The sequence below is a fragment of the Hylaeus volcanicus genome, chromosome 4, assembly GCF_026283585.1.
Source record: "Hylaeus volcanicus isolate JK05 chromosome 4, UHH_iyHylVolc1.0_haploid, whole genome shotgun sequence".
NCBI lineage: Eukaryota > Metazoa > Arthropoda > Insecta > Hymenoptera > Colletidae > Hylaeus > Hylaeus volcanicus.
In genome coordinates, this window is record NC_071979.1 from 7,851,143 (window position 1) to 7,862,878 (window position 11,736).

Below are 11,736 nucleotides of genomic sequence, written 5' to 3' on the forward strand. Positions count from 1 at the left end.
AACGCTATAATTCGAGGTGAGAATGTATTTGGTTATCTGGAAAGTCCATGTCGATTTTTAGTAGATGGTACAGGTCTCGATACATCGGAATGGTTGAAAACAAGTAACACGTGGACATCCCCTTAAAAGGTGGAAAAGTTGTGGAACGAAATGGTACATATATAATTCAATAAATATATATAAAAAGTCAAACATGTCCTTTGAATGTTTCTTAAAAATTGCCACGAACTTTCTGGACAATCCAATAATAAAGGATTTTAAACTTCGCTCGATCGTTCTTTGATCGAATACAAATCACACGAGCCTATTTCGAACGAATTGTCAATATACAGTGTACATCATATTAGGGTCAAAAGTCGTGCGTTTTTTACGTTGCTTCAGTTTGTGCAATTTTTCGAAGTCGTTAAAGTTACTTTATATGCAAGTGCCACATATCATTTTGTAGCTTTCGAAGAGCTCTTTCATATTTAAGTATTAGCCGCATTTATTTATTGATCCTTTAATTTTCTTTTTTGTGTTAGTAAAATTCGAAGAAATAACTAAGCGTATCCTTGTTCCTTTTTTCTTTTTAGAGAGAAACGACGATGCGTTAATGGATTTTCATCAAACAACGGTAGATTATTCCCGGCCGTGTGGTCATTTTGATTTTACAAGCGTTTCTTTGATGCGAACGTAGAGAATGGCTGCCTTGACCCAGGGTGGGCAAATATTTACATCCTATAACCAACCGAGCTAATCCTCGTGGAACTCGACACGGTGTTGCGGACTTCCTCGGATAGATAATGATTTTTTTTCCCGCAGGATTCGGCTTCTTTTGACTACAGCCTCGAGCCTATAGACGATTCGAATCCCGTCAGAGCCGCGAGTATACGATTTCCGAGGGAGAAACAATATTTACGGTATACGTTAAGAGAGGCACGGGTTCCTCGGACCCCTTCAATCCAGGAAACGTCGCGCGACTATACCGTCCGAATTATGTTTGCGGTGCCTCGCAAATGTTCACACTTTACGGATTTCTTTGACTTGTTCCGCGATCGTTCCTTCGTTTTATCGCGGTTCGTTGGTGGTACTCTTTCTCGAATCCCTTGTAATTTTTTCATTGGTCACGCGACCAGAATTCGTTATTAAAATTTACATTTAAAAATCTACCTCTAACCTACACCCAGTTAAGTGTGTTCAGCTGTCACGAAGTACCTAACTACATACTTGCATAAACATTACAATAATCATTGTACTCACGTGTGTTTCTTTCTATACTTTCTTTAATAAAGTACCAAAGTTAAATTTCTTCTTTTATTTTACACCCTTTACTCTCTTCATTAATCCTCACTGGAAATAGGAATACTTTATTTGTGGTCGGATTTGCTCGAAACTTGGTCTTGATGCTCTTTGATATAATTAATCAAACACCTATTTCGGCATTTAAGAAACATCAACCACTGGAGGGGTGAAAAGGGGTTGCAATTCCTTTCAATTACTTTTATAATGGATATCCCGTTCCTTTATATTAAAGACAATTTAGTTAGGAAATTTTCTAGTCCGCGACATCGAGTACATTTTCCGCGAGGCGCAGCTAGTAATTAACATATTTGGAAATGAATTATCAGTCCATGGAATAGAAATTGAATTCATTAATGAAAATACGAATAAAATGACTCCGAGTATGAATGCATTACTAGATTGAATAGTGCACAAGTAGACTACACTTAATAAATTCACTTACGAATTGTACAAGTTAGATATAAACTGTGTCATCATAGCATCCCTAGTAATGGCCCAAGTTTTTGAAGGTTATTCCTAAAACTCTGTGGAATTCCATTGATTATATCCAAAGATCTCGTTACATGTTCGCAGCCGTTAGCTCGATATTGCTCGCGACGGAGGATCGTTCGTCACGAATAATACTGATTATACTATAATACCAGGTCTCGCCACGTGGAGAATGCGGCGAGTGGAGACTCGGAGGGAGACGGAACTTTGTTTCCTTCGATTTCCTAGTAGCAAATATTTTCAAATAATACCAGTTACAGAAATTGTTAAAGTACTGGTCAAAGTTGAAGTACGCGCGCCAAACGACAGACATAGCCACCCGGCTGTGCCGAAGCCAGGAATGCCCTCGCGGTATTTTCGATTTCTGGAAACGGTTTCCCTTCGCGAATTGAACGTTGATCTCGGCGGGTGGAAAAAGAGCTCGGAATGAAAAAGCTCGAAACATCGGGCACGATAATCCCGGCGAGAGAAAACGCGAAATTATTTTCAGGAACAATACCGAGCGATTCCGATCGCGCCGAGTCCGAACGCAAACACGCTTCCTGGGAGCATGATTAATTCGTGAATACGATTCGCTAGGCAAACTCGGAAAGCTCTGTAATACGGCGAGACATGTCTGTGATCATCCGCTGTAAATACGTTTCCCTCCCACCTCGTGCACGTCCTCCGTTTCCCGGCTTCTCTCACCGCCATCCCGCGTCGAAGCCCTCGCTAGGGGGTGGCTGAAAGGGCATTCTGCCGGCTCGACGTTCCCTCCATCCCCCACCACTCTTCTTTTTTGTTCGCCCCAAACCATCGCTGTCATCAGGAGATTGCACCTCCGCCTGCATCCTCCCGGAAACCATCGTCGAGTCTCGCGCTGGCGCTCTCCCCTCTCGTGTCTCTGCGCGCCTCCCTTCAGCTTCCGCGTTTCCCTCTCGTCGCGTAGGGGATGATCGTACCGATGGTGGTGGAAAAGTGGACGGGGCCAAGCCCGACCACGCCCTGCCCTCCGACAACGTTCGCAAAACTTCGCTGGATGTGTTCCGAGGGTGTCTCTGTCGACGACACGGGGGTGGCTACCCGTACGTGGATCAACGGCGAACCTAAGCGCGCCCCCGAGAGGTCAACGCGTACACCGAGTCGGACCAGTCGGTCGGATATCGTTTATCTCATCGGTGTCACCGCGCGACCCGGACCTCTCCTGGGATTAATTTCGTCCTCGTGGCTCGGTGAAGCTAACGAGATCTGGACGCCTCGTCGAATCGTACGGAGTGATTTGAACTCGACGCAGAAAGACCGCAGAATCACCTTCGATTACTTTACGATTCGCAACAAAGGTAGACGCGAAGGGACACCTAGTTTTCGGATAGTTTCGACAGGAAGTCGGAGTTAGTGCATCGGTGTCCGCGATGGGCCAGGAAGGGAATAGATAAAGTGTCGCATTCCGATTCCGGTTTCGCGCGTAACACGAGGCGTCATGAGATATATCGTATCGAGGGAAAGACGCTGCGTGTCGTGATTTATCTTGGACATCCCGATCGACGACGTTCCCAGGAAATAATAATGGTAGTCCCATCGCGGAGTATAGACTCTATGATACATTGAACATGTAAATAGGGGTACATCTTTATATATCAAGGTCGATTGAAACGCTTAGAGGAAGGAAGGAGTTCATGGACTCGTCAAAATCGCTCGTTCTATTCCGACAATCTTGTTACCATTCGTCCAACAGCAAAAGAACCTGAACATTGTTCGAACAGCCTGGGAGACAGCGAAACGAAGGATGCTTTTAAATTCGTTCTGTAACCATCAGCCCGAGAAACGATCGTGAAGAAAACCGTCTGCGAAGTACCAACGTGGAAGTGAAGTTTTCGTATCGCTAAGATTTCACTCCCAAAATATGGTAGAGAGCACCTACGCGAGTGATTCGCCCAGATCGCGTTCTCCGATGACGGAGCCGTCGAGTCCTCTTCAAGATGGTCCAGGAATATCCGGTTACGGGCATCGGTATCTTTACAACTACTCGCCGGAGAGCCTGCAACAGAAGCTGAAGGCCAGCGACGAGCAGAACAATGTGACCGGGAGGCGACACGAGCTGGACTCGCGCGAGAAATCGTTCGCTAGGAGTCCTCTGAGCTCGGACGAGGCGCGATTCAGACCGCGAGAGGTCTCGAGACCGAGCCCCTCGGCCACCATGTCCTCCCCTACGTCAGCCTTCACCATCGAGAACATCCTGGCACCCAGGCCCATCGGGAACATCACGCCCACCAGCACCAGCGGCCTCGGATCCATCATTCAGAACCCCGAAGCCGTGGGCTCGAGGGCCGCGACGGCGATGCATCCTCTTCAGCAACAGATTCATCACCTGGCGTTCACCTCCGCCGATCTCTTCGGTGAGTCGAATCGAACATCCAACGTGAAACGAATAATCTTTACGAGCTTGCGTGGGTACTAGTAAAATGAATGACAAATGTTGCGGCCTCGAGCTGAATTATCATACGATTTGCACTTTGGTTTTGGAATAGCTTCCGTAGGTTGAAACTGTCACTCTTGAATTGAGAAAAGTGAACCTTGTAGATTCAACGAGCGAGAACTTGAATCGATCGGTAGGAATGACGAAAACATTTTGTATTTAAACGAATTTGTAATGTGGCTTGTCTGCGACTTCCGAACAGATCGATTCTCTTTTCGTTTTATAAGAGCGCGTTAATACAGGCCGAAGGTCTTGAATGATAGAAAAAACAGTTACATTCGACGCTATGGTACAGAATAATTAAAATTTACGCCTTTAGTTCCAAACATACTCACGAAAACGAACCTAAAGTTATGTCCTTGTACAATTGGAAACCGTATAATGTAACATTTGCGTTAGCAGTTGGTTTTACGATCGAGATCCAGGAATTCTATCCCAGACTTGTTTTTAACACCTGATGTTGAAAATTAATTTTTTCATTCCTGAAAATCTCTATCACCCAGAAAAAGGTGAGATCGTACACTATGACAAATTAATCTAAATAGGGTTGCAACCGAACCTATGGCAAAGAATGACTAAGATTCAACGTTAGCGCAAGAAATAGGTGAAATCCTATACTACGACGAATCAATCTAAATTAGTCGCAATGAACCCTATGGCAAAGAATAACTAAGATTTAATGTTAGCGCAAGAAATAGGTGAAATCCTATACTACGACGAATCAATCTAAATTAGTCGCAATGAACCCTATGGCAAAGAATAAGTAAGATTTAATGTTAGCGCAAGAAATAGGTGAAATCCTATACTACGACGAATCAATCTAAATTAGTCGCAATGAACCCTATGGCAAAAAATAAGTAAGTTAACTTTAACTTAACGTTAGCGCGAGAAAAAGGTGAGATTTCACGTTGCGGCGAATCAATCTTCGCAGAGCGTGGGTCGCGACTAATTCGTAAAGGCTTCCGAGGCGTCCAACACAATTTGCGCGGCGCGAGGCGAAATCTCGTAGCGGAAAAATGAAAGAAGGCGTAAATCCTCGGAGGCCCGACGCGTTCTGCAACGAAATTTCCTTTATGCCCTCGGGGGGGCTTTAAGTATTTCACCCGCAAGAGTACCGCGCGCAGATTGGGGATGCGCGGGCTAAAATCCGCAATCCGTTTCGATCACGCGCGAACGATTTAGCTCCTTGCAGTCCCGTCGGAAGATGAAGAAAAAAAAAAAAAGAAAAAATGAGAAAGGAGAAATATGCAACACCGTCGAGAGAGAGACCAAACGACCGGTTGAAAGCACGAAACTCGCCCTTCGCGCATTTTTATGCGGAGACGTCGCCTCTAAGCAGCTTTCTTCGAGATTTTAAACCAAAACATCCCTTGGGGGCCGCGGCCTTCGAGTATTTTTCGTTCCCTTGCGCCGAGGGCAGGGTTGCAAAGTCCTCCGACCATATTACAATTTCGACAAATATCGACGGATGCTTCGCAAAAATATTTTTACCTTCGAATTAAACGCTGCACGTTTTTATTGAGCTGGGATTGTACGCGTTCGGATGTTCGGTGTCCAACGGGGATGCGAAAGGAGGAAATTTATGTATAAAGATAAACATGAGAATTGATATAACTGTGTAGTAACTAGGTAGAATGATTTAGAATTGTAATCGAGTTCTGTAATAATTATTTAATTCGCACGTTTTTATTGAGCTGGGATTGTACGCGTTCGGATGTTCGGTGTCCAAGGGGGATGCGAAAGGAGGAAATTTATGTATAAAGATAAACATGAGAATTGATACAACTGTGCAGTAACTAGGTAGAATGATTTAGAATCGTAATCGAGTTCTGTAATAATTATTTAATTCCTGGAACTTTTCTTAATTACATTAGTTGCTACTTATGAACGTTTCCGAATATAAAATTGCTTACCTTTGGTATATTTCAATTTTGATTTACAGTGAACACGCGTTGAACAAGTTTTTGAAAAATGAAACTGTGATAGACGACATCGCTGAAATGAACTCATGTTACGTAAGAAATGTTTGCTTAGATCGAACAATTTTGAATCATTACTTAAACTGTGATGTTGTTAACAAACCCACAGTATTCTCGATGTTTAAGTAAGTTTGTTGATTCGTCCTTCGAGTTCATTTTTATAGAATAAAAAAATAACACGACAAATCTAAATGTTGTTAATAAATTGCTTGCAATAATCGTCCTCGTTTAGAGTAGATCGATACTTTCTTCCGAACAAAGACAGAGTCTTTGGTATTTATTCGAATACCTGCAAGCCTCCCTATGTATGATACTTCGACCGAATGAAAAATTAGTATCGACAGTTCTTTTTAATTTCCAGCCGCAGCGTACCCAAGCCTGTATTCCGGTGGATACGTGGCGGCTATGGCGGCCGCCGGTGTTTCGCTTCACGGTCAGCCAGCCTTCTATCACGCGGCTCATCCTTATCAAATAAATCCAAACGCAGGATCCGTGGGACCGATGGCGAAGAGAAAACGTCGCCACAGAACAATATTCACCGAGGAGCAACTCGAACAACTGGAGGCCACCTTCGACAAGACGCACTACCCTGACGTGATCCTGAGGGAACAACTGGCTCTTCAAGTCGATCTCAAGGAAGAAAGGATCGAGGTACGTCTCGACAATTTCAACATTTCTTCCACTATCGTCTTCCATAGAAAGTAAAATTTAACTTTGCATTAGGTAAAACACTCGGTACTTGAGCACATCTCAAAGTGTGTCGTGCTTGAATTCGACTTTGGCAAATAAATGTTAACTTAATCAAAGTGACAACACTAGTCCTATAAAATACGTGCAATTTTAAATGAATTACGAAAGAAATATAACGATAGAAAAATATTATTATTAAATTAAGAGGATTTACCATTTTTTACTCAAACATTGTCAAATTTTTAATTTGAAAAAAGTTTCAATTAACAACTCGTCTCTAACGACTAGAGACATATGCCAGCTGGCGTTATCCTACTGGAAAACAACGTCTCGTTTGTTCGCTAATTCTGGTCGTCTCGTGCTAATTGCTTTCTCCAATTATTCCAGTTGAAAACATTCGTTAGAATTCATGGCATACCTATAAAAAGAACGAAATCAACTTCCGAGAGACAAAGTTGTCTATTTAAATAAACAAGAGTGCAGGTCGCGGAAAAAACTTTCAAGACAACCAAAAATACATGGAATAAGAAACACGAGAAACGAGTATCCCTAAAAATGATTTCGACGACGACTCGTTCGGATGCCAGAAGTCCGGTAATCTCGAGTCTTCGACGCTTTTAAAAAAAGTTGTTTTCTCAAGAATTTCACGGCAAATGGGAATCTTGAACCGCCATCGGTAGCTACCTAAACTGACAAATTGCTGTCTCGAACCTAAGAGAATATTAGTCTTTTGGTCTGACAAACATTGACCATTCGGATCGTTCAAACTCTTCGGGTCCGGAGGCATAATTTGTAGCGATGACAAAACGCTCCCTAACCAACGGGGACGTTCGAAACATTCGGTTGTCCGTTGTTTGTCGCCTTAATGCACCGCGAGCGACGGTGGTCATAAGTCTTTCATAAGGTCGTTGCAATTATTTGAGCGGGCAGTATTTATCGGGTGTCGCTCGATTCGGACCGACGAGGTGCAAACTAGATTAAAAGCTTTGCCGATAATGTGTTTACTTCAATTATACATATGGCCGGGAACGCTTGGTGAATCAAATCGCACGCGTGCACCGTGCGTTTCACGAGTAGAATTTATAGGGTATTTACCGCCTGCAAAGGTTTACACTGCACGCAACCATTAATTCGTTGCTAACTATCGGATCGTATCACATATTTGTAGCGTTTTCTCGACTTGATCGCGTATTACCGTTTTCCCTGCCCTTTTACAATTTTCACCACGCGCGCGTCATACAGCCCGCGACAAGTGTTACGAATTGTTTCTAAATACGGTTTATCGAACATCATCGGATATTGCCGTATTTTACGGAGTACAAGACGCGCTATTTTCTTCGAAAGATTCCCTCCAAAATTCAGGTGCGTCTCGAAATTACGTACACTCGAAATTAACCCTTTGCACTCGACAGGTCGCTATTAGGTTTCACGCAGAAAATCTACGATACCTAATGTTTCTTTAGGTTTAATAATTTCTTTGGAGCTCGAAGTGTCAATAAAATGATTGTCGGCGAGGTAAAGGTGACCTTATTCACAAATCTAGATAGCTCAGAATTCATGGCAATAGAATGCTAAGAAACATCTCGAGTTGCTGGTAGATACTAAACAAAATAAAAAAGGCCTCGAGTGCAAAGGGTTAACACGTTGGTCGCCACGTCACCCGGAAATGGGTGACAGGACTTTTCATTGAGAAACTGAAAAAGAAAATTTCAAAGGTGAGACTTTAATCAAAATAAACGTGGATAGGATTCCTGAGTTTGGCGAGGTTGAGAAATTAAATGCTACGACAAATGTTACGTTATCTAATCTTCGATAGTCTCGAGATGAAATTTGAACGTGTTAATTCGATGGCAGTGAAGACCATCTTATATATAAAGAAGACAACGACGACGAGGAAGAGGCAATCTAGTAATAAGAATGTTATTTTTAAAATTGCTTAAAAATTAAGGTACATCTCATAGTCCGTAAATAGAGTAGTTCTTTTACTTGCTTAGAGAAAGATCCTGTCACCTGTATATGATGGTAAATATTTTAACCCTTAAATGGACGATTTTTGTTTCACGTTTTAAAAAAATATATTTGTGTAATAGACATGTATTACTGTCTAGGAAAAATAAGTAAAAAAATCTAGACACGAATTCACTATACTTTTTTTTGCAATAATGTGAGTGTTGTTTATAAACTACATTGCGCATTCATCAATTTTATCTGTGATGTTTAGTATGTTGTTTAAAAACAACATTGTCCATTTAAGGGTTGAACGATACTGGGATAGTTGATAAGATACCGCAGCCGTTGCACGAATGTTTGTCGAGGTTGAGAACGGTTCGGCACTCGACAACGCAGCGCGTTGCTGGAAGGACGACTGAAAGGACTTAGGACGGTGTCATTGAGGCTGGATTGTCGAAAGAACCCTTTTCCAGCGCAGCATTGTAGTCCTATTTAGAAGGATCGCGAGGAGATTGATGCTCAGTTTCAGTTTACTGCTTCTTTCGAGGGCAAATGCCTTTTTTGTGGAAGAAGGGATTTTGTGCAAGATCACGCGGGGTGTTCTTAAAAGGGTAGTCTGGTCTAAATCGTCGAAGAAATCAATTTTCATCGTTTTCTAATATTCGTTTAATTTTAGTTTGAGAGAATATGTATCGATAACCTGATTGTCAAAGTTTGAAAAATTTACAGAGATAATTCGAACTGAATCGATTGACATGAAAGTTTGCAGTCACGCGAGATAATGGCCTGTAAATTAGGATTAGCTTTGTACGTGGAAAACTTTTTAGGTTACTGGAAAATAAAGGCGCTAAAAAGTGACATACTTTCTCGTGGACAAGGATGCATTTTGAATATTATTTAAAAAATTTCTTTTATATTTTTCGACACAATAGCGCGGCGCAATACGTTACTCGACAACGAACGACGAGTAGTCGAAAGTATACGTTTATAGTCGGAGAATAAAATAGCGTCAAACATTTCACCTCGAAAGTGTATAATTTACGTTTCGATGAAATATGATAAATGTTAATAATAAATTGGAAACTGTTGAGTGTATTTAATAATAACGCGACAGAGAGGGTTTAATACATTAAAATCAACTTCGATATATCGGGTTTTATCTACGTTAATTTCAAACGCAAATCGTGCTCAAGTTACAAACACTGATTTTCTCTAACGTAAAATAATAAGCTTCCGAAGTTCGAGTCGAGACATCTTAACTATCGAGACTAAAGATCATTTTTCTTCTTCTAGAAATAAAAATCATTTGGATCCTACACTTTCGAATCATCTTCTTCATAGTTACTACAATGAAAATAAAAATGAAAAATTTACAAGTTTGTGGTCCATCGATCTTCTCCTGAAAGAACGTTCCAGATCGTTTCTCGAGAACTTTACAAAAAGAACGATTATTACAAAGAGTCCGTGGTGGAATGTTAGAGTTATTAACGCGTTAATTATTAACAGCCGTTTCTTCTTTAAACACCGAACGATCGATACGAAGTGGCGATAACAAGTTTCGGTAGTTAACGCAAAAGCTGAGCTCGAGGGAAATTTCTACACTCGCGGGCGGACAATTTGCTGGAACAATCGTACAATCCCAAAGTCATTCGCACTTATCGCCGGCCGACGGACCACCCGCATCGTCGGCTCGGCCAAAGAAAATCCCTGGTCTCGAGAGTCTTTAAAGACTTTGAAACAACATATACCTGCAGCGCACCTGCCGCGGGCCGAGGTAAGAGTTTCGGGTGTTTGTACAGAATTAGTGGAAAGGCGACTTTTCAGACGGGAAAAGAGGAAAGAGGCGGAAATAAAGTAAAGACGTGAAACAGCTCGGGAGAGCCTAAAGCACTCCATCCGGTGTTTGGAAAGAAGCACGACTATTTACCCGTGCGACGGTCTCTGCCGTCTCGCGATTGCACCGACGAAATGCAGAAACGCGGACGACAGGTGCCGAGCTATAAAAGCAGAGACGTGAAAACAGTGATTACAGGGACAATTTATTTGTACAATTTATTTGTACGTGAGATTTTATGGTCGAACCACCGTGAAATGTTCGTCCGGGTAGGAAATAGAATTTGTGAGATTCGAACGAAGAGGATTATAATTCGATAGTTCGAGAATTGAAAGGAAAGCATTCTTTCATTAAAGAAAACAGAAAATAATTAGGAGAAGCGTTGTCTTTGATGTAACAGAGATGGATAGAACGTGCGCAGACGTACGATTAAAGTGTAATTTATTAAGAGATCAGTGCAGCATCCGTACCGATGAAAGTCTATCGCTAACGGCGGTAATATCGATTGTCGGCCTTCACTTAAATCGAGTCAGACAAGCGTGACGAACAAATGCTGATTTCAAATGTGGGATGAAGCCTTTTGATCTTCGCCAGTTCCCTCGCCTTGTTAAGAGTCCTCGCGATGAATACGCCGACGCGCGGGTAAACGGGGTTATCAATTAAACGTCGCGTCAATTCCACTGGAAAATAACCTCTCGATAATTTTACGATACAGGTAATAATAACGAATTTATGCTCAACGAGCGCGTCGTTGCGTTGCTCGATATAATTAGAGGATAACCCACTTAAATGAGGCAACTAATATTTCGAAATCTAAGTATTTTATTTACTAGCGATGTCACGGTGTTCTATGTATATTCAATATTCGTATAAGAGGATCACAAGAAGACTTAGACACTTGTTTTAAAGAAATTTCTGAAATATTATAGATGCAAAATTGTTTGGTTTTTAATTGCACGAATTCGATATTAATATTCGTGTGTATAAGAGGATCACAACAGGCCTTTGACGTTTATTTGAATGAAACTTCTTGAATATTATAGGTGCAAGATTGTTTG

At 41.8% G+C, this 11,736-nt stretch overlaps 1 protein-coding gene across 1 annotated transcript in view; it reads left to right on the top strand.

Annotated features, from left to right (window-relative positions):
- Positions 1 to 2,843: 2,843 nt before the first annotated feature.
- The window catches only part of LOC128874747 (homeobox protein goosecoid), a 9,464-nt gene continuing 571 nt past the window's right edge, over positions 2,844 to 11,736 (top strand). Inside the window, exons 1-2 of the mRNA XM_054119785.1 lie at positions 2,844 to 4,145; positions 6,566 to 6,855. Of these exons, the coding sequence (XP_053975760.1) occupies positions 3,653 to 4,145; positions 6,566 to 6,855 (783 nt within the window). The 5' untranslated portion in view covers positions 2,844 to 3,652. The remainder of the gene's footprint in view (positions 4,146 to 6,565; positions 6,856 to 11,736) is intronic.